The following is a 25,591-nucleotide window of genomic DNA, read 5'->3' on the forward strand; positions in this document are numbered from 1 at the left end:
GCACCTTAGAGACTAACAAATTTATTAGAGCATAAGCTTTCGTGAGCTACAGCTCACTTCATCGGATGCACGAAAGCTCATGCTCTAATAAATTTGTTAGTCTCTAAGGTGCCACAAGTACTCCTTTTCTTTTTGTGAATACAGACTAACACGGCTGCTACTATGAAACCTGTCTTCATCAGTTTTCATTACATTCATGGCTAGTTAACCATGAACTGGTTACCGGTTAACTGCTGCTCACAGAGTCACAGGAGAAGGTCTGATTTCCCTTTTGCTGGAATAAGCAGCAATATGCAGATAGGCTCCCCTGCTTCCTTTAATCTGCAAAAACAGGGGAGTCCTTCAAAGCTCATCCATCCGCTCAGTCATCTCTCTCTTCCCTACACTCTACAGCATTCTAAATCCCTGATAGTGTAAATCCTTGCATTTGCTTCCCTCCCTCTCTCCCTCAGTCACACACACTCTCTCTCTCCCGCTCCTCCCTAGTCGGCTGCTATCTGATCTATGATGATATGTGATCTCTTGGATACACACACACATACACACACACACCACCAGGCATTGCTACCCAGCTGAGCAAAATGTCTTTCTCCTAGCAGTGGTGCTCATCATAGCTTTCAAATCCTTGACAATGTGGCCATGCTTTCCCCTCTGCCTTCTACTTTCTCCCTGTTTCTGCCTGCTCTTCTTACCCTTGGGGCATCTTTGCCCTACTCTCTGTAGCTGTATGGACTCCCACACTATAGACTGCAGGGATCAAGGACTCCCCAGTGTTCCTAATCTGTTTCCACTGGATGTACGGAAACTTCTCATAGCTGACAACAACATTCAGGCTATACCAGCTGATTTCTTTATATTTTATGGAGATCTAGTCTACTTGGACTTCAGGAATAACTCAATCACCTCCTTAGAAGAGGGAACTTTCAGCAGTTCCACCAAACTGGTGTTTTTAGACCTAAGCTACAATAATTTAACGCAGCTTGATGCTGGGATCTTCAAGTCGGCAGAGAAGCTGATAAAATTAAGCCTTGGGAATAATAACCTAGTGGATGTGGACGAGGCTGCTTTTGAGAACCTGGAACAGCTCCAAGTGTTAGAACTGAATGACAATAACTTGCAGAGCCTCAACGTGGCTGCCCTGGATGCACTTCCATCCCTTCGGACTATACGTCTAGAGGGCAACCCATGGGTCTGTGACTGTGACTTTGCCAACCTCTTCAGCTGGATACAAGAGAATGCATCCAAGCTTCAGAAAGGTAAAGCTAAATGACTTGCAAGGCAGCTAGTGTGTGTGTGCTTGGTCACCTTGTCTGTCTGGGTGTATTGCCTGCAGTGATCCAACCTGTGAATTCTGGTCCTACCACAATTATACATTTGAACCAGTGAGTCCCTTAAAATGAAGCTGGTTTCCTTTAGTAACAACATCCCCTCCCAGTAAATGGGATATTTTGGTCCTGAGACTAAACCTATCCAGGTTGAGAAGGAGCCTTTTCAAATAGGGTAACCTGCACTGATTCTCTTCCAGGCTTTGGTTTCTGTTAAGTAAACAAATAGATTTTCCTTAATAAGCCCTTTGAATGGCTGAATATTTGTGCCATCACATGGGGGAACCTTATTTTACCCTGCCTAGATTTTCTGTGAAGCAGCTCAGGATAGTTCAGTCCATGCATCCCATTTTATACACTGTGGTTGTTGACCCTTTCCTGGAATTAGTTGCTTTTGATTGCTTGCATTGGGATCTCCAATTCCAACTTGGTTGTTGCTGGTTTTCATACAAATAACATAGCTTTTAGTTTTGGAAGCCAATTTACATGAGAGCTCAAGCTGAAAAATTTAGAACGCCATCCAGGTTTGGATCTGGACCACCTCAAATGGCAAAGCACTTAGTGCTGAGGTTTTGGCTGGTTATTTTTCAGATGTGAATTGAAATAATATTAAAGCAGCCATGTGCAGGAATCCAGACTCTCCCTGCCCAAAGCTCCTCTTAATCTTACCAGCCTTAGCTGGAGATCAACCACAGGTCATGGTTCCCAACAAGCACCGGGTCATATACTCATGCCACTGAGCCCCCAAGATTCATGTGAAAGACAAACTGCCAGGAGCATAGGCACTAACAGTGTTACTGAGGGTCCACAAAGTAACACCCCTAATGAGGTCACTGCTGCCTAGTCTGTTTCTGAGCAGAACTGTGTTTGACTGGGAAGGGGGGCGGGGGTGGGATAATAAAAGGCTGAGGCTTGAAAGCCAGGGAGAATGGGAGGAGGTGGAGAAAGAGGGAGAATCCATTCTCTAAAGAGCATCTCTGTGTATTTCATTGAGTGTCAGAGGCAGAGGGAGGAAAACACAGAAAGAGCCAAGAAAATGATTTCAGTAGCTTTTTCCTTCCTCTTCATCACCAGAGAGGTTGTCATCACGTATGTGAGCTCTCCCTGTGCTCGTGACCTTGGGTGGCATTTTTGATACATTAATCTTGTGTGCCCTAGCTGCTCAAGGATGTCATGGAACCAGTTCCTATTAGAGATGAATGAAGTGATTTGGGGAGACAAAGGGTTGATCTCCCCACCCTGCCAGGCGTGAGCTGAATGTCGACCTACGTTCCCCACGATGCCTGGACCACCTTTAGTTTGTCTCTGAGCTGAGTGTTGGCCCACCTCTCCTGCAGTATCAGAGCCAAACTCTGACCCATCTCTTCCCCAGATCTGAGCCAAACTTTCATCTATCTGCCCTTCTGTGCCCCAACGGAACCTTCACCCATTTCCCCCAACTCCTTGTCTGAATGGCATTTACATTTTCTTTTGTTTTAACCTTTAACTGAGCATAAGCTGTGATCAGTTTCCCCCCACCTCCTTATCTGAGCCAGCATTATCCCTCATTTCCATCCCTTTTTCTTAGTCAATCTTTCTCCCATCATCCCCCCGACCCAACCCGATCTGTTCCACCTTCAAAAATATTCAAATAATGAGACCCTCCCCTCCCCAATCTGCCTCCCTTCCCAGCATACCTTCCCCCACTCCACTTTCACCCTCCCATTGCTCTTATGCCTGTTCCTAAGTTTACCTGTGTTTCTTTGGCCTAGAATCCCTAGAGATCAAGTTTTCTTACAGGATTCCCCATGCTTCCTGGGGGTCAGTGAGGCTAGAAACACTTTGTCACTGTGTTTTGTTTCAGCCATTTTCAACCCTAGATGAAACCAAGAATATTTATATATTTGTTCTGAGCTCCAGAAGGAGGTAAGAGGAAAACCACTTGGAAGTCTCTGGGTAAAGATAAAAGAGGTAAATAACAGGGGTGACATCATGGTAGTGGTCTACTATAGACCACCAAATCAGGAAGAGGAGGTGGACGAGGTAATTCTAGAACAAATAACAGAGATATCCAAACCACAAGACCTGGAAGTAATGTGGGACTTTAGCTATCCAGACATCTGTTGGAAAAGTAATACAGTAAAATACAATTTCTGTTGGAATGTGTTGGGGATAGTTTTTTTGTTTCAGAAAGTGGAGGAAGTAACCAAGGGGTAGCCATTTTAGACTTGATTCTGACCAGCAGGGAGGTCTTGGTAGCAAATCTGAAGGTGGAAGGAATTTTGGGTGAAAGTGATCATGAAATGATAGATTTCATCATTCTAAGGAAAGGAAGGAGTGAAATCATCAGAATAAGGATAATGGACTTCAGAAAAGGAGACTTTAACAAACTAAGAGAACTGGGAGGTAAGATCTCCTGGGAAGAAAATCTAAGGGAAAATAGACGGGGCAGTTTCTCAAGGAGTTGATATTAAAGGCAAAACTGCCAACTATTCCAATGTGAAGGAAAGACAGGAAGAATAGTAAAAGAATATGGCTCCATCTTTAATGGCCTATAAATCAAGAAGGAATTCTAGAAAAAGTGGAAACATGGACAAATTGCTAGGGAGGAGTACAAAAGAACAGCACAAGCATGTAGGGACAAAATTAGAAAGGCTAAGGCACAAAGTGAGACATAAGGGACATAAAAGACACTAAGAAGAGGTTCTGTAAATACATTAGGAGCAAGAGAAAGACAAAGGAAAGTATAGGTCCTCTCCTTAATGGGGAAGAAAAGCTAATGACATCAAGAGGGCTGAAGTATTTAGCTCCTATTTTGCTTCAATTTTCACTAATATGGTAAATTGTGACCAGATTCTTAACATAATTAATATTAATAACAAGGGGGAAGGAACAAAGCCAAAATAGGGAAAGAACAGGTTAAAGAATAAGGGCTTGGCTACACTTGCAAGTTAGAGCTCATTAAAGCAGCCCCAGGCGCCCTAACTCCCGACCCGTTCACACTGGCAAGGCACATAGAGCGCCTGGACTCTGCAGCAGGAGCGCTCCTGGTAATCCACCTCCACGAGAAGCATAACGCTTGCTGCGCCCCGGCTGAAATGCCCGGGTGTCAGTGTGAATGAGGTGTTGCATTACTGCCCTGTGATCAGCCTCTGGAAACGTCCCATAATCCCCTTAAGTCAAGTGGCCACGCTGGTCATTGTTTTGAACTGGGTTGTAGGAATGCGGATATGCCCTTTCAAAGCTCCGTTTCTGACAGCCGGCTGCTTATCTGCTCTGGGACAAAGCAACCATTACTGTGGACTGCTGCTTGCTGTGAGTATGTAAGAGAGAGGGAGGGGGGTCTGCTGCTGTCTGAACTTACAAGATAGCATGCTTACACACTCTCAGTCCCCCCAAAACCAACTCTCTCTCCCCACACACAACACACTCCCTGTCACACTCCCCCCCCCGACATTTGAAAAGCACGTTGCAGCCACTTGAACGCTGGGATAGCTACCACAATGCACTGCTTTCTGTGGCGTTGCAAGAGCTGCTAATGGGCCATGCCAGTGCACTTGAATCTGACAGTGTGAACACACTGCAGCGCTTTCCCTACTGCGCTCTCTGAGGGCTGGTTTAACTCACAGCTCTCTACATCTGCAAGTGTGGCCATGCCCTAAGTTAGATGTATTTGAGTCAGCAGGGACTGATGAAATTCATTGTAGGGTTCTTAAGGAACTAGCTGAAGCAAGCTTGAAACCATTCTCAGCTATTTTTGAGAACTCAGGGACTATGGGTGAGGTCCCCGAGGACTAGAAAAGGGGCAAACATAGTATCTATCTTAAAAAAGGAGAACAAAGAGGACCCAGGGAATTATAGACCAGCCAGCTTAATGTCAATATATGGAAAGATACTGTAACAAATTATTAAACAATCAATTTGTAATCTCCTAGAGAATAATAGGGTTGTAAGAGAATATCCAGCATGGATTTATTAAGAACAAATCATGCCAAATCAACCTAATTTCCTTCTTCAATAGGGTTACTGACCTAGTGGATAAGGGAGAAGCTGCAGATGTGATATATCTTGATTTTGGTAAGGTTTCGGACCACAAACAGAATACAAGTCAACAATGTTATGCAAATGCGAAAAAGGCTAATACCATTCTGGGGTGTGTTAATATGAGTGCTGTATGTAAGATCCGGGAAGTAATTGTCTCACTCTTCTTGGGGCTGGTGAGGCCTCAGCTGGAGTACTGTGTCCAATTCTGGGCACCACACTTTAGGAAATGTGGACAAATCACTCTTCTCTGGACTCTCTTCAACAAAAATGATAAAAAGTTTAGAAAATCTGTCCTATGAGGAAAGGCACATTTAGTCTTGAGATAAGACAACTGAGGGGAACCTGATAACAGTCTTCAAATATGTTAAGGGCTGTTATAAGGAGGACAGTGATCGATGTTCTTCAAATCTGCTGAAAGTAGGACAAGAAGTAATGGGCTTAATCTACAGCAAGGGAGTTTTAAGTTAGATATTAGGAAAAACTTTCTAATTATAAGGGCAGTTAAGCACTGGAATAGGCTTCCAAGGAAGCTGGTGGACTACCCATCCCTGGAGGTTTTTAAGAACAGGTTGAACAAACACCTGTCAGGGATGGTCTAGGTTTACTTGGTCCTGCCTGAGTACAGGGAGTTGGACTTAATAACTTCTCAAGGTCCCTTCCAGTCCTACATTTCTATGATTCCATGATTCATGAATCAACAGAGCAGAGGAGCTCACCAACTTACCGAAAAAAATTCACTAAACTTTTTCAAGCTTTCAGAAGATTTAGTTTGATTTGACTTTGGGGCAAAGGTTTGGGCAGGTTCTTATTTTATCTGAAATGGTCTCCCTGTCCCTATACCCCAATTTTGTGAACACCTGCTTAGCTTGCCTGAAGGGCAGTGCCATTGACTTCACTGGGACAGTTCACATAAGTGAATTTAAGTACATACATTCAGAAGGGGTTGAAGCCCTAGTTCACATTGCCTCAGCGAAGCTACTACTGTTAAAAGTACAGGCTGTCTATTTCATTAAACGTAGGAAAGTATTACTCAGGAGGTGAGGGCAAAACCTCGCCACAAAGGGTAAGATTTTCTCAACAATACTTTAAAATCATTGGGCCCTCTGCCCCCAGTCTGCTCCAGGTCCCACCCCTTCCCCCAAGACCCCACCTCTTCCTGCCCAGTTCCGCCTCCTCCCCCGAGTGCGCCCTGTCCCCGCTTTTCCCTTTCCCCACCAGCATCTCTTGCATGCCGCTAAGCAGTTGATCGCGAGGGGCGGGAGGTGCTGGGAGGGCGGGGAAAGAGTTAATCAGTGGGGCCACCGGTGGAATGGAGGCGTCGTGAGGGAGGGGAGAAGCTGGCTGCCTGTGGGTGCTAAGCACCCAATCACTTTTTCTGTGGATACTCCAGCCCTGGAGCACCCACAGAGTCAGCGTCTATGCAAACAGCAATCCACCTGGACATTTGGCAGTCAGACGAACTGAATTCCCTGATGTGTTTCTGCAAGTCTGGAGTCACAGAGGCGTGTTCTTGCTGTCAGCACATCAAGATAAGTAGGGCAGCCAGCATTATGCCGGGAAACAGTTTAGAAAGGAAAGACAGGGACAAATTGTGCAGGCTTCAAGATAAAGGTCTGAATTCAGCACCACACTGTTCCTTTTTCACATTTAAAGCAATTCCAGTGTTTGAATATCACAGTACACGTTCATGGGGAAAGCTGAGATGTGGGGAACTGGCTGGTGACTATCTCCACTTGAAATTGTTTAGATATATTGCAGGATTAACAACACAGATTGTCAAGGGACCGTGCTGTAAAATTATTGAGCCTTGGAATCTCAGATGCCTTTCATTCAACAATACTGAGTTCCTGTTTAAAAAGAAAAGAAAAGGAAAACATCCCCTCCTGAAATATAGGTGGAAATTTAAGGGGGGAGGGACTGATTCATCAGTGCCCTGTGCCTCTTTGCACCAGCTATAATGCCCCATCCATTTCAGTGGACATCCTTGGCAGGCTCAAAGCTGGTTCAGGACATAAGGGTGGATGGGAGGAGGAGAAAGCATGCCAGAAGAGGCAGGAGGTACACTCCTGCTATTCTGTGGCTGCTATAACAACCGTAGGGGTATCCCTAACCTGCACTAGGGAACTGAACTGGGGCCCAGGACTGCAGCTTTCAGATACTGCTGTGAAATATGGTCCCTGTAAGGATCAGAGACAGGTGGAAAGACACAGAAACTAAGTGGCTGGGGGAGAGAAACTTCAGGATAGAGTCAGACTGTAAGTTACTCTTGATTGTGAGCTTAAAAAGAGACTGTTGAAAATGCAGTTTAATGTGCCCTGCCTCTCCAGTATAGCAGAGAATAACACAAACTGGAACTGTGTATTAAGTCCACCAACTACCCCACCCCTGAAATTTGGGCATTTCCTTAAAATGGGATCCTGATCCAAAAAGTGCCTTGGGTTTGGACATAGCAAAACAGACACCCACCTGATGAAGTTCAACCCCTGGTTGATGAGGTTTGAAAAAAATTCAAACCACCTTGCAGTGTAGCCCATCTGAATAGAAATTCCATTCTGCTGCAGCAGATAAGGGCCAAACCCCAGAACAATTCATCTCAAACACCCTCCTTCCCCCTACACTCCAAATATTTGGGTAAATCGGTGGCCTGGATATGAACCACAATTCAACCCCTGACGTTTTGCAAAACCTACATCCATTGTGCCTGATTTCTAATTAGCAGGGCAATGACTGGAAAAGGCCTCTAAAGTTACTTTTTCTGCTGCTCTGTTTTTGACTGTTTGACCAGAAAGTCTCTTCCCAGTTATGCTGCTCCTGCCTATCTGGCTCTGTTGCGTCGCACAAACATCTGCCATTTGATTCCTTTTACAGATCTCAGCCTTTATGCACCCAACCTTTCTTTCTAAATAAAGCATAACTCAGCAAAAAGTGCTTCTTCTCGCACCCTCAGTTACAGGCAGGCTTGTGACAGGAGCTGCATAAAATGTTCTACGCTCAAAACAAATGGCTGCTGATCACTTTACCAGTTTTATGGAAGGCAAGTACTTTTTTTTTTTTAAATGTACAATGTTGAATTTTCATCACAATCCAGAACAAAGGCAATTTTTACCCATCTAAATGGTTCCAGCTTTAGTGAAGGCTGAACTTGTGCAATGCATCAAGCTGTCAGAAGAAATGAAGGTCAGTGTAATAATAATATTTTGATTGTATATAGCAGCTTTTATCTGAAAGGATCCAAAAAGTGCTGTTCAAACTATAGAGGAAATTCAGCCTGATGTATAAATCTTGTGCAGGCTCTCTGCACAATTTCATTGTATATACATGTGGCACCATTGAATTGCAGCAACCAGGTAGATGACGGGTGCACAGAATGCTAAGAATAGTGAGGGAGAAAACCAGGGCAAATGTCTGCTCTTAAGAAATCTTCCATCAGATCTGTAGAATCTATGCAGAGAAGACAGGGTCTCTTTCATTAAAGGTCTCATTTGGATCAAGGGCTGAGCTGGTTTTGCCAGGATTTGACCCTGTTGTCTGAGGGAGTCAAGGGAAGTGCACATTTGAGGCCTATACCATTATGGCATTCCGTCGGCTTCGTTCTGTTGACTCCATAACACATTTCATTTTTTGCTTGCTGGGTTTGATTGACAAGCTCCAGAATCACCAGAGTGGAAACTTTAAGAGGGAAGGAGCTCACATGGGCTCCTTTAAGGAACCTTTCAGAAATAGGGTAAGAAATGTGCTATTAAAAAAGCGAGAACTAACGCAGGGCATTTGAAGGGTTGGTGTGAATAACTTTCAGAGGCCTATTCAAACCACCCAAGTCTGTTGGGTCTGCAGGGCTGGTCTAGGGAGATCTTGGATGAAATCTTGACCCAACTGAAGTCAAAGGAAATTTTGTCCTTGACTTCTGTAAGGCCAGGATTTCATCCACCGTCTCATGAGATTTCTGGTATTTGCTGCTTCATGTAGAGCTAGCAATGCCATGAAAATACAACCCTGCTGTTCCTGCTTTCAGTAAAAACCTTCCTGTATCTCCAGACTTCATCTGCTCTCTCTCTCATGTCTGGTCTCAGCTGAAAAGGGCTAAACTTCTTAATTTCACTCTTCCAATGGTATTATTTACTACAGCAGGCCCTGATGCTGCAATTTGCTGCTTGCAGGTATGCTGTGAACTGCAGGATTGGGGCCTAACTCTGCCATTTCATCATTTAAACCCATAAAGCCTTTTGGGCACACAGCTTGGAAGGAAGATACGATTTTAAAAATTAAAGGCTGTAAAAGGACCCCATTGATTCTCCCCACTTGCAGGCAAAAGCTGGGTTCCGATGAAATGCAAGTCCTGAAGGGAATTCAAGTAGCCTGGGGTGCCCATATTTAATTAAGTGCTTTGTAGCAGTCTCTATTGCTATTTTATACCTTGCATGGACATGCCTTGGGTAGCCGTGAGTGTGACCTTGTTTACTAATGGCTAATGCATTTTTAACATGACTTTTAATTAGAGTTTAAATAGTCCTTGAAGTGTGACTGTGGTGTCTCCTTTCAGTGTCTTAGGAAAAAGCCTTTTCAGGAAGGGTGAGGAAGCTGGTGAGCTGCATTGGTCTTGCAAAGAGCAGCCACTGTGCCACTAAAATTAGCATCAATAGTACGGGCATTCTCATCCTGTTGCTATTTAATGCATATCCCATTTAAAGTCCCCCCTACACTTTATAAGAACAAAAGGCTTTATGGTCTTATTTGCTAAAATGCTGCAGCTGAGGAACTATGTGAAAGATTTGCACCAATTTAAACAGAAGGTAGAGACTGTGAATGGCTACTATCAAAACAATATGGTCGGGTATAATCCCTGTGATGCATGACCTCCTTTTCTGGGGTAAGATGCGTACTGTGTTGGCCACTCACAGACTCCCTAACTGATTTTCAGTGGTTATAAATGATCACTTTGGGGAACCTAGGAGAGTCCTTGGGGCAGATTTGTCCTGGTGCCTACACAGGTACAGGTACAGAAGAGAGTCAGCTTGCCACCTTCCACATTCAGAGGGTGAAGCATCTGGTATAGGCTGGGGCAGCCCTAACCTGTTGTAATGACCCCTGTCTTCAACCATTGCAACAGGAGTGAAGAACCACAGGGGCTCAGGTCTATACTGACCACGCCCGGCCTCTCGTTGAGCCCACCCACACCATGCCTCATGCGCATGGAGGTGGGATCAGCACAGAGCCAGTGGAAGTGACTCTATTGTGGGAGGCTGCTGCACTCAGGGGGAATTCATTGGGGGCACAAGCAAATAGCCCCGCATGCTGTAGCCCCCCCCCTTTGCACACCCATGTAGGGCCAGGCACAGCCAGCCCTACCTTGTGGTGCACGGCTTCTCTTTCCTTCCTTTCGCTCTGTGCTTGCATTCCAGTCAATGTGCTGAAATTCCCCCTGAGTTAATTTTTTAGGCCTTCAGAATGGCGACTGTATCTTCAGACATGTTTGCGTGGTGTGTCCCCAATCCTGATTGGAGCTCTGGGCTCTGTTGTTAAACAAATTTTAAACATGATGATTAAATAAAAGGTGTGGGGGTTCTCAGTCAAGACCAGGACACTTTGCAGTGCTTATTTTCAACAGCTGGTTATTGCAGCCCCTGGGATTCGCGCACATTTAAGTGACAAAAGGATTGTCTAAAAAAAGTTCCAAATCCTTATGCACTGTGTATTTATGCCTTTGCTAGAGTGGCTCAATAGATGTTAATACCTATGTGACCCATTGCCGGAAAGTATCTCAGTGTTTCTCTATTATCATGGTATAATAGATGGGTAAGGGTTAGATCATCCCTGCTGATTTTCACTGCAGAGAGGAAGAAAGAAGCAATAAATCATAGACAAATGGACAATACATCTGTCAGAAGATGAGGAGCGGAGCTTAAATGTCATCATTCTTCTGTCATTCTGGCCCAGGTGGGTGGAGAGCATACGGACTAGGTGGGGAAGCCACTCTGTGCAGCAGTCTCCCTGCCGGGAAATAACTATTGTAATTAATGCTGACCACTTTGCAGCAGGCTGTCTTGCCCTTCCTTCCTTCACAGAACCCCCAGGATCACTTGTGGGAGGGAATTCCATGTAGAGAGGAGACAGACCAGTGGATTTAAGATCCACCACGTGGATCTGTTGCTAGATGGGAGATAGGACCTCTTCTGGAATGCAGAACATCTGTCCTTCCGGTATAGTGGACTCAAGTTTCATGATGATGAAGACGACTCACATTTAAATAGCGTGAAGGGTGTGACACTAAGCTATGAAAGGCAAGAAAGGAATTGTTATGGTCCCCATATCTTACTAAATTAATCATGTGTTGCCCAGGTATATAGAACTTCCAATCAGCACTCAATAGATATGATGCAATTTGTATTGGAGTAGTTTTCAACCTGTGGTCCGCAGACCCACTATGTACAAGATTTTCAAAGGCGTCTGCACCTCCATTCAAAATTTTTTAGGGGCCTGCAAATGAAAGTGTTGAAAACCCACTGGTGTACTGCATTGGACTCCACGCATCCCTTCGGGAGGAGAAGCACCCTGTGCAACAGGAGATGTTGCTATTATTATCATTCCGGTTAGACATAAAGGACCTGATCCAAAGCCTCTTGAAGTCAACAGGAAAACTCCCATACTTTAATGGGCTTTGGAACAGCCTCACAAAGTTAATTCACCAATTTGAATGGAACAATACATGGTTTATCTCTCTCCCATCCCCACCGACTCCAACTCCCAATGAGTAATGCAATCACGTTAGGTTATTCCCAAAACAGCTTTAGCAGCCTGTTTTTTTTCCTCTCCTGGTCTCACCCAGAGGAAGGCACATACACAGTGTGAGTGAGCCACAGCTGGGAGCTAGCAAGGCTTCTTTTGTCTCAGGTCGAGCTTTGCCCATGGCATCTATTAGTTTCTATGACTAAGAACTCTGTGAAAACTCCAGACTAAACTAGATGTTGGAGCGTGTGAGAATAAAACAAGTAGAAAATTCCAATCTCATCTGGTTTGTTTGAGAGTTTGACCTAGATTCCAGGACCCACAGCTACACAAAGAGGAGCACTTTGTGTGTGTGTGTGTGTGTGTGTGTTTCATTTTATAATCAGGCTTTCCATCACTGCAGCACACTCTAGTTCACACACAGCAGGAAATATTCCCCCCAGGCTCAGTACAATACAAACTCTCTTTGATTTGGATGCTTTACATCCTGATGTAAGGTGAAGATAGGGAATGTCACATGGGGAAAGGAACAGAGCTGACATATTCTCTGTGGGCTCAATCCTGCTCCCATTGAGATCAACAGTAAAACTACTATTCACATCAGTTGTGCAGGATAGGGCCCCAATCTTTCCCGGAACCACACAAAGAAAATCTGCCTTGTAGATACTAGATGCACCACCATGCTGAGTTATTCCCAGGCTCCAGGAGGTGATGCACCTAGGAACAATGTTTCTTTCTTCTGTTTCTCTCAATTTCTTTTTCTCTCAAGAAAATACAGTGTATATCTTGGCTCCAATATGCCTGTGCATGGAGGCTGCTTTGTGCCACTCCAGCTAGGGTGACCAGATAGCAACTGTGAAAAAGGGGCGGGGGGTGGGGGGTAATTGGCGCCTATATAAGAAAAAGTCCCCCAAAACAGGACTGTCCCTATAAAAACTGGACATCTGGTCACCCTAACTCCAGCACACAACACAGCCCTAATACTGGTGGATCCAGACAGTGAAGGATTCCCTCTGTATAAAGACTGCTACATACCAGGTTAGGGGGAGCAACCAGGATGTACTTTTGCCAGGCTGATCTCTGGTTGCTGGAACAGCGCCTCCAAGAACAGTATAAATGAGGCTGTTCTAAACTAAATTGAGGCTCAGATCAGTACCCCCACTGGAGCCCAGGATTAGTGGGCACAAGGGTGGCTTAAAATCACTTTCTGCACCCCTCCTCTAGACTTGTGCTGACTACAACTCAGATGTACCAGAAAATCGGAGTCCTCTTTATTATACGAGGATAAGCTTTCATGGGCTAAAACCCACTTCATCAGATGCATGCAGTGGAAAATACAGTAGGAAGAGAGACACACAGAGAATGTGAAAAAATGGGTGTTGCCATACCCACTATAATGACACTAAGGTGCCACAAGGACTCCTAGTTCTTTTTGTTGATACAGACTAATACGGCTGCCCCTCTGAAACTTCTTTATTATAGCGCCACTTGCCATAACACTGTATCTCCAGGCCCCTATTTTTTTGCCTGTTTGCTCTGTGTTACTATAATTGAAAAGGAAAGCTTTAATTCTGTTTTCTGCATGCTGTCCTCTTAAATGGATTGGAGTTCCCTTGCCTACTGTATGGGATAGCTGCTGGTTTGAATTTTAGTCCAGAGGGCAGGACTGTGTTCAGTCTCCACTTGGAGATTTTAGTGCTGTTCTTTCTTTCATTCTTTCTTTTGTTCTTTGTCTGTGTCAGGGCATGACAGAAAGGCATGCTGGCAACAAACAGGAGTCAATATTCATGGACTCCAGTAGCTAGTGTTGCAATCGAGGCCGAGAAATACATGCCTTGAATTTTGTGTATGGGAAAACTTAGCCGTTTGGAACTAGTTTCTCTGAATGGTATTCACATGCTAACTACAGCTATGGAGGCTGATAGATAGTCAGCCCAAACTAGAACATCGGATCTGACAACTTAGATGTGCATCCCAACTTTATGATTTTCCTAGGTGTGTGCATATGCTAAGAATTATAATTACAACAACACTCATTTCATGGCACCAGAGATAACGCTGTTGCTAAGGCTGTATCTGTAAAATGAAAACAGGAAAAACAGGCAGGAAAAAAAGCAGGAAAAACATTTCAAAATAACATACTCTTAACAAGTTTTGACCTGAGAGGTCATATATGGCCTTGATCTCACCACTGGCTTCAGTGGGACTGCAAAGATGTTAGATTGTATGCTCCTTGCAGCAGGGACTTTGACTTCTATTCCATTTTTGTATCATGTCTAGCACATTGAGACCCTGATTCTGATTTGGGGCCTCTGGGCACTTCTGGAATACCACTAATAATATCAGTAAGTCAGTGCAGAATTGTATTCCATGGATGAAATTCACCCCTGTGCAGAGCTCCAGCACAAAGCTCATCAATTACTTAAATTGCATTTAAGTCCAGTGGAATTTGAGGGGTGCATAGAGCTGGTCCTTGTGTAATACTAACAAACCCCAATCATCAGCGGGTGGGATTGAACCTGAGACCTCGAGAGCTTATGTATGAGCCTCTACTGCATGAGCTAAAAGCCACGTGTCTCTTAGCTTCAGCTATAGCAGACTCCAATTCCTAGAGGGCTAGGTGTACTAGAGGGGGACAGAGCACCACACTAAGCAAGCATGGGTTACACTTGCCCTCTGAATTTGGGGTGAGTTTCAGCCTCAGTGAATATTCAAACACTTGAGCTAAACAATGGGCTGCTCACGAGTGTTCATGCTAGTAAAGCCCAAAGGCTCAGAAAGGGTCACAACCACATTCAAATTGAAATTCGCTTTCACATTTGACTATTTGCAGATTCTCTCCCCTCTTCTGCCCTTCCCCCATTTTCTCAGCTGTACTTAACTGAAATCTTCCTATGTCCCCTTGGAGCAGACTTTTCTGTCACAGCATGGTGCTGATCTCCTCCCCATAGCAAACATCTTCCTGTTAATTCTAATTTGCAATATGTTACTCTGATTCGTTTCTGGCTGCTCCCTAATTATGTTCCAACGTGTTTTAACCGTTAAGATATAATTAGTGTTTGAGAAGCAAAGAGCAACTAGATTTCATTATTTCTAGTGTACAAATTGTATTAAATAAATCATAAGGAAACTGGATGGCTCTGGGGAATTGCTTATGTAGCCTTTGCTGTCTTGGTCCCTGTTTCAATCTAGTCTATGTAAAAAGTATCCATACGTTTTTACTATTTTGATGGGCTATATGTGATGAGTTGAGGGTCTCAGGCCAATAACTCAGAAGTAACTTCAGTATCTGGGAGCAGTAGTTGGGGAGCTCCTGCTAATTTTAACAGCAGAAGGGGAGCTATACTTCCCACCCTGCTGCTCCCCATTACTTTAACGCTCTGCAGTCCCAGCAGAGAGGCCCAGGAGTAAAGGTCAGTCCTGCAAATTGAGGGCACTGAGCACCCTGCAAGATGACATCCTCATAAATGGATGCAGAGACTGAATGGTTAAAACTGAGGAAATCGTGGGAAAAGAATATCTGTGAATATTAATTCAAATTAAAAAGTGAATTGTGATTCAGCCACGTGCAAGGAACCAGAGCTTCCCTCAGAACATGGGGGAATGTACTCAACTTTTGGCTAACCAGGAGTTTCAATCAGCTAGGGTTCAGAGAACCAGCGTGTGAATGGGGCTGCAGTTTCGGGATTGTACACGCTGCTCTGCTCTGAAAATGGTCCCATTTTGGCAGGATAATTTAATGGAATCAGGACTGACTTTCAATTTGTAATGAAATGCATAATGGCTCAAACTCCTAGCCTTCCAAATGATTCGCCACTGGTTTGCTACAGCACCCATTATGAGCTTGCAGTACTGTTCAAAGAAGTTCTCTTTCAGCACTCTCCAACACTCCGTTTCATTTCAGAAAGTTTCTTTCTCTCCCTTTGTTATTTCCTGGCCATATCACCTGATGATTCATGACTTGACTCTTTTGACCCAGTGTGACACATCAGCCAAGAAATTTTAAAAGACAGGATTTTTCTCAAAGGTTTAGATGTTGAAAGTCTGATTTTTCCAGCACAGTTGGCCAGCCAGGTCCTTTTATGTTACAAAATGTGATTGTAGCCGCCTGACATGAATCATTTTTCAGGATACAACTGAACAGCAAAAGAAATTTCTCAGAAGCGGGAGGAAAGAAGCGGCCCTTTTGCTTCTGAGAGAACAAAACTGAATTTATAACATATGAGGCCTTCTCTGCAAGTTACCCGAGCAGCGGACAATTAATTTCTAGGTCCAAATGTGCACAAAAATTTTGCAGGCTTCAGGGCCACTGGCATCTACTTCTCATCTACTATTGACGCACTGGAGGTGGTGTGCTCTTTAAAGCTTGGTGCCTCGGTTTCCCTATATATTAAAAGGGAATAATACATGCCTCACAAGGGTATTAAGGAGTTTAATAATTTAGGGTTAGATTTTCAAAAGCTCTTAAGCAATTTAGGAGCACAAGGCCCTTTGAAAGTCAATGGGAAATGTGGTCCTAAATCACTTATATGCTTTTGAAAATCACAACGTTAATATTCATAAAACATATTAAGATGCTTGCATAACATTAAATCTATTTGGGGGTTTTCTAGGTTGGACTTCACTGTCAGACTTTCGAAACAGCTCAGGGTTAGATTTTCAAATGTTCATCGTCCAAAATTGGGGTCTGATTTTCAGTCATGCTCAGAACCCTCTCTGCGGGGCACTTTTGAAAATCTGGTCCTGTGTTAGCTAAGCATCACATAGGTAAATTAGGATATATAGCTGACTTCTGCTCTTCTCCTTTCCCAGATTTTAGGAAGCCTGTTTGAAGTATACAGGTGCATTGTTTATTCACAATATAGAAAAAAACCTTTCCAGTTCCATTAGAAAAGCTTAAGCAAAAAACTGTGTCTGGCTACTTGTTCTAAATGTGGCCAAATTTTGGCATAGTCTAATCCCCTCTGTTAGCTCATTCCATAGCCATACCTTCTTCTCCACGAATGCCTTGTGTCCAGCTCTCATGTGCTTCATTGGGGACTTTATTAGCTGCATTTTCCCAGAGAACTAGGTGGTTCTTGCATGGAAATGAGGCTTACATACGCTATATTATTGGTAGTAATTATTTTATCGATCTGAGTACAACTAAAATTCTTACTTGTGACAATCTGGTGAGAAGAATGTAAATCACTAGCTGTGTGTGTAAATGGCAATGGGTTATTTTATAACTGTTCACGGCTTTAACATCTGATAGAATTGAGAGAGAGAGAGAGAGAGAGAGAGAGAGAGATCCTAGGGCTTAGCCTCCCTGGCTAAGACCTCCACATTTTCTCTTCACCCTGGTTTCTTTCCCAGGGATCTTGGGACGGGAGGGGCTTCTCTTCCTATCTTATTTTGCTTTTCGCCCTTCTTGTTACCACTGGATAAATAACTAGGTTAGACTGTTTATCCCAAGTGCATCATTAAGAGCAAATGCTAGTTAGACCCAGTGCAAAGCTCCAGGAACAGGCTGTGCATTAGAAAGGTCTGCATAGGTGCCTGGAGGGTACAGAAAACACCCCTGCAAGTTATGGAGAGGCAGTTCCTTCTCTCTTACCTCCTCCAGCTGCCCTTACTAGTCACAGATATTATAATTAAATTGTACCCTCCTCCCACTAGCTGAGTGCACTGATCCATCACCCTGCCTGCACAAGTTCTAGAGAACATAGATTCATAGATACTAAGGTCAGAAGGGACCATTCTGATCATCTAATCCGACCTCCTGCACAGCGCAGGCCACAGAATCTCACCCACCCACTCCTATGAAAAACCTCACCTATGTCTGAGCTATTGAAGTCCTTAAATCATGGTTTAAAGACTTCAAGGAGCAGAGAAGCCTCCCTCAAGTCAACCATGCCCCATGCTACAGAGGAAGGCGAAAAACCTCCAGGGCCTCTCCAATCTGCCCTGGAGGAAAATTCCTTCCCAACCCCAAATATGGCGATCAGCTAAACCCTGAGCATATGGGCAAGATTCACCAGCCAGATACTACAGAAAATTCTTTCCTGGGTAACTCAGATCCCATCCATCTAATATCCCATCTCAGGGGATTAGTTCTACTTACCCTGAATATTTAAAGATCAATTACTTACGAAAATCCCATTATCCCATCATACCATCTCCTCCATAAACTTATCAAGTAGAATCTTAAAACCAGATAGATCTTTTGCCCCCACTGCTTCCCTTGGAAGGCTATTCCAAAACTTCACTCCTCTGATGGTTAAAAACTTTTGTCTGATTTCAAGTCTAAACTTCCTGGTGGCCAGTTTATACCCATTTGTTCTTGTGTCCACATTGGTGCTGAGCTGAAATAATTCCTCTCCCTCTCCTGTATTTATCCCTCTGATATATTTATAGAGAGCAATCATATCTCCCCTCAACCTTCTTTTAGTTAGGCTAAACAAGCCAAGCTCCTTAAGTCTCCTTTCATAAGACAAGTTTTCCATTCCTCGGATCATCCTAGTAGCCCTTCTCTGTACCTGCTCCGGTTTGAATTAATCCTTTTTAAACATGGGAGACCAGAACTGCACACAGTATTCTAGGTGAGGTCTCACCAGGGCCTTGTATAATGGTACTAAAACCTCCTTATCCCTACTGAAAATGCCTCTCCTGATGCATCCCAAAACTGCATTAGCTTTTTTCACAGCCATATCACATTGGCAGACCTGTTTAAATACAGGGCAGCCCCAATTTGCTGAAGGTCTCAGAGGACATTTGAAACCTTTGGCTTCCACAGCTTCATAGGATGCTGGCTAGTGATGCAGACAGGATGGTTTCAAAAGGTCCACCTAGCCAACCAGTCTGCGTGGCTGTCCGGCACACATTTCCACCGTACTCCAGGCTTAGAACATGCAGCTCTGTGCTATTCTGTGCTCACCAGCAGACAAAGGGAAGAATGTATCAAATAGACCAGTAGCGGCTCCCCGGCCATTAATACACATTTCTCGTATCTCCCTTTTGCATTCCTATCCTCAACAGCCAAGAAGATCCATCATGCTAATGATCCCTGAAGAGTTCACTCAGTTTACCCATCAGTCCATCAAAGCATTTCCTTGGCACCACTGGAAATACTCTCTCTAGTCTGCTTGCTCTGAAAGGAGGAGATTACTTTTACTGGTGTCCTCACTGTCTTTATCAAGCTATATTCATAGTCATTTCTGAATTTGGATTTCCTAATTTCATCATAGAGAAAGCAAACTATTAGGCAGTTCTAGGCATTCCTCAATAATGCATGGAGGAATACTATCTTATAACAAAGTGTAAAGGAGAAGGTGAAAGCAGATCACAGAGTTAATCAAGCATCAGTTAAGCCCAATCTGTCATCTTGATCAGAAGGAATAACATCACTATAGTTTTATCCACAGGAAGCGGGGGTGGAGGGAGGGCAAAGTTCACAACATCAGTACCAAGAGCAGTAGCCCTGTGCATCTTTCTGCACGTCCTTTGGCTTAAAGGAACAATAATCTGTTTCAAACAAGATAATTACCAAGGGTGAAATTTACCCTCATGCAAAGGGCTGCACAAGACCTATGCATTATTCAGATCTCACTTTAACCCTAAAAATAAAGTGTAATTGGGATTTAGCTGGTGCATACCATTGCTCACCCTTTGTGCACAAGGGAATTTTACCTAAAGTAACCTCCTGGTTGGTTTGTGTTGCTGCACACAGGGGGAAAACGTCCCACAGGAGAATGCACAGGCATTATAGGGTGGTATATGAAAATAATACTATGATGTGGAGTTTGAGGCTTACATTTAAGACTGTTTTATTTGTATAGGTGACTGTAGCACAAAGAAACATACCCAAAACAAGAAAAGGAGTACTTGTGGCACCTTAGAGACTAAAAAATTTATTAGAGCATAAGCTTTCGTGAGCTACAGCTCATTTCATCGGATGCATCCGATAAATGCATCCGATGAAGTGAGCTGTAGCTCACGAAAGCTTATGCTCTAATAAATTTGTTAGTCTCTAAGGTGCCACAAGTACTCCTTTTCTTTTTGCGAATACAGACTAACACGGCTGCTACTCTGATACCCAAAACAGACAGTGCTGAAGACTGAAGTCCTGTTGTTATTTACAGAACATGCATGTTGCAGGCTTTCCCACTCTGACTCACTAATATGGCTCAAGCCTGGCCTGAAGGGGTAAAGAGGAGTGCATAACCCAGCCTCCATGGCCCATTCCAATCTTGCCTTCTTCGTTGAGGTCAACACGAATGTTCTATTTTTGGGATGTGGACACTTGTCCAGATACTCCCAAACCTTATTTTGCACAGGCTGCGTAACAACAGCCATCAGATGATATCAGCTTTTAGTCACTTCCTTCCTGGACTTGCTGAATACAAACTTACAAACCTAAAGGTGATCCCCATACAAATCTCCCCAGCTATCTGGGTCCCAGCTTGAATCAAGTAAACGGTCGGCCAATGCGCTTCTCGTCTCCTCCCTCTTTTATTTTTTTTCTTTGCAGGTCTACGTGAACTCCAGTGTTCCCTGCCTGTGGAAAACAGAAGAATCTTTCTGGACGAATTATCTGAGGTCAGCTTCAGTGAATGCAAATTTAGTTTGTCGTTAACGGACCTGTTGATCATCATCTTCTCTGGAATCGCGGTCTCCATCGCCGCCATTCTGTCAAGCTTCCTCTTGGCGACACTGGTGCATTGCTTCCAGAGATGCGCTCCCAGCAAAGATGACGACGACGAAGAAGACAGCGAGGACTGAAGCTTTCCTGTATTTAAATATCCCTCGTTTATAGATTACTGAGTCAACAGCCAATGTCAAAGAAGAAGAAGAAGAAAGAAAGAAAAGCAAACCTAGATCTCTTGACACTGGATCTGTTTCTGTGGAGTTCAGTCAAATGTTGCATTTAAACTCAGGGTGGGGCTAGGGGAGGAAGAAAGAGGGGAATGAATCCAAAAGAAGTCCCAGTGTTTGAAAAAGATTGTCCTCATGATAGCATATGTACTTAATAGATTGTTCTAACTGCACCCTGAAAAGGGCCCACTGTATGTAGCATAGATACAGAGCTTTCAGTTGGAAATACAGAAGCAATTTCATATGGTCTCCTCCCTCTGCCTGTGGAGGAGGAGAGTCAGGCAAATGAACTCAACTTCCCAAATTCAATTACATTGTTCTTGGAGCTGTATAAACCATTATAGGAAGTTTGACATTTTCTTTACACACAGTGTCTCTGTAAAGATTCTTCCACAAGTCAGTGATCCGAGTTATGGGCCTCATTCAAGCAAACAAACACTTCAAATAAGCCAATACTGTTCTAGGTCTCAACAACAATAAAAAGCCTCTCAAGCATTAGCTGCCGTTAAGCAGCTGCCCAGCATACTTTTGGCCAGGGTATATAAATAATAGATTTCCTTTTTGGTTTTGTGTGCAATGAAGCAAAGACAACCCTTAGCACTGCAGTACTGGGTACCAGGCTCTTTATCCTAATGTATCATTCAAATCCTGGAACAATGCCGAGTGTCATTAGCCACTTGAACATCTTCACTATAATCAGCAGAGGGCCACTTTAACTGGAATTGCAGTCTGCATACAGCAATGTACTGAAATACTCTGGTGCATTTGTTCTACTTCACTACAAACAGAGCTTCATTATACCCAAGTTCATGACAATGAGACCTGAGCATGAAGGAGAACACTGAATTTGAACATCCCCAAAGGTTGAGATGTTTCTTCTGAGCTTGCCTTTTAAAATTGGTTCCCTCAACTGAACTGAAAAAGCCCCAGTCTCGGAGCATTTGCAATCTGGATCAGATCTGTCTCTGAGTTTTGAAGCTCAAGACTAGGTCTAGCTAGAAGTGGGTTCCAAGTATGAGTATACGAAGTTCTCATTATGAAATACAAAACAAACCATTAAAACATTCATACTTAATGCAATGGTTCACTCTCGGAAAGTTGAGAGATCATTGGATCTGGATTGTGAATACCCACAATATTGGAGAGTTTGGCATGGAGGTTTTAGCTTGGCCCAGCATTGAGATGAGGCCAAGGGTAAAATGTGGCTGTGGATCTTGGTGCAGAATACAAATCCCCATCCATATTTAGTCACCAATTCAGGGCAGGATTTAAATATGTGCTGAAGCCCCAGTGATTTCAGTAGAATTGAAGCACATGCTTAAGTGCTGTCCTGAATAAGGATGCTTTGATGAATCAGGGTCTTAGGAGGTACTCTCATAGCAGAGATGGTTTCTCCCTGCTCTCTGCCAATCATCCCAGCAGCGTTGTCACTGGATAGAAGGTTTATGTTATGTTTCCATGAGGCAGGGATCACCAGGGAGTTTGTTCAGGAAGGGGGTTGACATTTATTAAAGAATGTTTTAAATCATTTATTTCTCCAGTGAGTCAATATTGAATAAATAGACATGATGAAAAATTATGATTGCAATGCATGGAACTGGGGTGAGATATTAGAAGAACTGGGGATCTTCTCCTACTCTTGCTCTGGCAGCATGACATAATCAATGAAAATTATTGGCCAATAAGGCCCTGATCTTGCAAGCAGATCCAGGCGGGCGAATCCTGGCATTCACACACCCCTTATTGACTTCAGTTGGACTTCAAGCAGGAGCAAGGGTCTGCTTGCAGAATCTGGCTCTAAATTATTGTTTTGAAATACTAAGGGCTCTGTTCTGCTCACAGTTGCACTGGTATAAATCCAGAATAACACCAGTGAAATCAATGGAGTTAATCCAGATTGGCACCAGTGCAAACAAGAGCGGAATCTGGCTCTAGGATGTATCAATTCTGACTGTATTATAGGTCTTGTCAAAACTTGATTTCATCTATAAAAGGGCAGATATTTTTGTTAAAAAGATAAATGAACATTTATTACAGGAGATTTTTGGAATAGCACTGGATAGCTTTTTTGAACAAGTATATTTTTAAAAAATTTGTCATGGAAATATTTTTTTAAAAATGTACATACTGAAAATATTATTTAGAAAAGCTACGAAGACTGAAAATAGTACAAAAAAACAAAAACGAACAAAAAACGTCAAAGCAAGCCAAGAACTATGCTCCATTGTAGAAGACTCAGATGTGACCATAAGTAGCATCTAGCTACTGTAAAAACCTGTATTGTTTCTGTAAAACTTTTTTTTGCTATGATTTTGCCTTGCACTATTCATGCAGATTGATTTTTATTGCAATCACCCAAATCCCTTGTATCTATATTGTGTGCTAATTGCTCAAGCTGATGGGAGTGAAATTTAATTTGCCTATTTGACAGGTGGTGTGGGTCAGTGGATAGGGAACAAGACTGGAACTCAAGAGACCTGCGTTCAGGTTCCAACTCTGACTGTGACAGGTCTCATTCCATCTCTGTGCCTCAGTTTCCCTATCTGTACTAGAGGGATTAATACTTATTTATCTTTACAAAGTGCTTTGAGATCTGTGGGTGAAAAGCACTATATCTTGGGCTAGGTATTATTATTACATAAGCTAGGCTGGTGCACAAGACATACAGTAAGTCTAATTCTGATTTTACATCAGTATAATTCCATTGATGTCAGTGGAGTTACTTCTCATGTACACCAGGGTGAGAACAGAATCAAGCCTAGTGTAATTCAGTTTCTCATTCCACCCTATCTCTCCAGCTTCTTCAACTTGATGTAATGTTACAGTTGTAATCACAAAACTATTCTTTCTGGAAATACACTGAAACAAAATTAAGTGGTCCAGTGAAAGAATATGCTGCATCAATTCTCTCTTACTCTCTTCTTGCTCTTTCAAGAAAATGAAATGACATGGTTTTCACTATGTAGTGCCATGGTTACAAATTACACAAATATATGTCTAATGAATACATTGCTGCTGTTGTTTATTTGTACATGAAAATGATCCCCCACCATCCACAAACAAGCACCTGATTCTGTTCTTATTAAAAGGATACTTTTCACAATGAGTGGAAATACACAACTCCATTGTCCTACACACTCAATTAATGAAAAATGTGCCATTTGCAGCATACACAGATATGTCATCAACAGGTTTATAATTAGAGCTGTGCAAACAGCTTTTAGTGACACATGAACCAAGGTAACACTTTTCTGCTTTCAAGTTCTAGTATGGCTTCAAAGCTTGGTCCAGATTCACCAAATGTTTTGTTCTGGCAAATTTTCAAGTGACCCTTCACTAGGTTTGGGGGGAAAATCCTATGGGAATCATCTTTTTTTCTGTTTGTACAGTGCCTGGCTCGGCAGGATCCTTGCCCATGATGAGGGTTCATAGGTGCTATGGTAATGCAAATAATAAATAATATTCATAATACCATTCAAGGGAGGGATTTATGATTTTTCTTCCATGTCCTGTGAAGCTCAGCAATTTTGTGTACTTTTTGACCCAAACTAGGCAAAACTTTGGCCATTTTGATGGGGTTCTGATTTGAATTTCTAGGTTCATTCTAACTTTTTAGAGATGGCTTTGCAAAAGGAAGATCTGGACTGAGAATGCTCCCAGGTTTAGGGCTGTTGGCATTTGAAGATTTTGATTCAACCCACTGTAAAGATAAAGTCTTTTGAAACACTGGTTTTGGCTAGGGCCTAAGCCCACTTGAAACTCAGGGGATGAGAACCAAGCCAAGCTGAAACCCAAAATAGTTTGCAGCCCCAATGGTAGAGTTTAGCAAAGCTCTGTTTATAACACTGTCACTGTCTCATGTTAAAGTGATTTTTGCAAAATATTTTATTTTCAAGATAAGAGCATTTCATAATATAGTACACTGCTGAATAATATATAATACATTGGTATTATACTCAACTGTTTGGAATCATTTTTGCATTGTGAACATCTGCACTCACATGCCATTAACATGGGTTTCACATATTTTTACTTGCTATTTAATGTGTCAGAACTTGGACTTAGTTCTCACTGGGTTTTTATTATTATTATTTAATATCTATATTGAAAGGAACACTGGGCTGGAATAGAGAAGACCTTGGTTCAGTTCGGCCACAGACTTGACTGTGAACAAGTCAATTAATCTCTCTGTGCCTCAGTTCCCCACTTGTAAAATGTAGATAATCAAATTTCCTTGGTTGGTCTTGTCTGTGTAGACTGTAAATTTCTTGGTGCCAGGACTGTCTATTAGTGTGTGTTTGTACAGTGCCTGGCATGTTGGGACCCCATTTCAGTGGGTGCCTGGGTGCTGCTGTAATATAAATAATAATAATAATTAATAATAACACTCAATTCTCACTGGTGAGGTCCAAATTAAAAGAGGAAATTTTCAAAGGCATCCCTTATCACCAATGCTGTTTGTTGTAGCAATGCTGCTGCTGGCATGGATGCCCCGTGAGACCCATTGTGGTTACCATATCAGCAAAGGGTGAAGATCAGTTAACTATTTGTTATACATGGATGATGTATGGACTATCACAAAAGGAGATACAGAAATTGATGATGTGGTCGATACATTTGGTGAAGATATAAATCTACAAGTTGACTTGGCTAAACATGCATCCACA

The 25,591-nt window shown here is 43.0% G+C and overlaps 1 protein-coding gene and 1 long non-coding RNA gene across 2 annotated transcripts in view; one reads left to right on the forward strand and one right to left on the reverse strand.

Annotated features, from left to right (window-relative positions):
• The window catches only part of LOC122457079, a 30,813-nt gene extending 7,124 nt beyond the window's left edge, over nt 1-23,689 (reverse strand). The window contains exons 1-2 of the long non-coding RNA XR_006276397.1: nt 23,659-23,689; nt 19,354-19,356 (exon numbers count right to left, since the gene is read on the reverse strand). This is a non-coding gene — a long non-coding RNA (uncharacterized LOC122457079). The remainder of the gene's footprint in view (nt 1-19,353; nt 19,357-23,658) is intronic.
• Nucleotides 312-23,665, forward strand: LRRC38 (leucine rich repeat containing 38). Its single transcript, XM_038376987.2, has 2 exons — nt 312-1,256; nt 20,581-23,665. The coding sequence occupies exons 1-2, from the start codon at nt 632-634 to the stop codon at nt 20,829-20,831; spliced, it is 876 nt and encodes a 291-aa protein (XP_038232915.2). The 5' UTR covers nt 312-631; the 3' UTR covers nt 20,832-23,665.
• Nucleotides 23,690-25,591: the final 1,902 nt, after the last annotated feature.

The sequence above is a fragment of the Dermochelys coriacea genome, chromosome 18 (genome assembly GCF_009764565.3).
Source record: "Dermochelys coriacea isolate rDerCor1 chromosome 18, rDerCor1.pri.v4, whole genome shotgun sequence".
Classification (NCBI taxonomy): Eukaryota; Metazoa; Chordata; order Testudines; family Dermochelyidae; genus Dermochelys; species Dermochelys coriacea.

Bases quoted from the DNA above. Each gene is read 5' to 3' on its own strand.
- LRRC38 (XM_038376987.2), top strand. From the start codon at position 632: ATGTGGCCATGCTTTCCCCTCTGCCTTCTACTTTCTCCCTGTTTCTGC. The intron at 1,257-20,580 runs GTAAAGCTAAAT...TTTTCTTTGCAG, and splicing joins TGCATCCAAGCTTCAGAAAG to GTCTACGTGAACTCCAGTGT.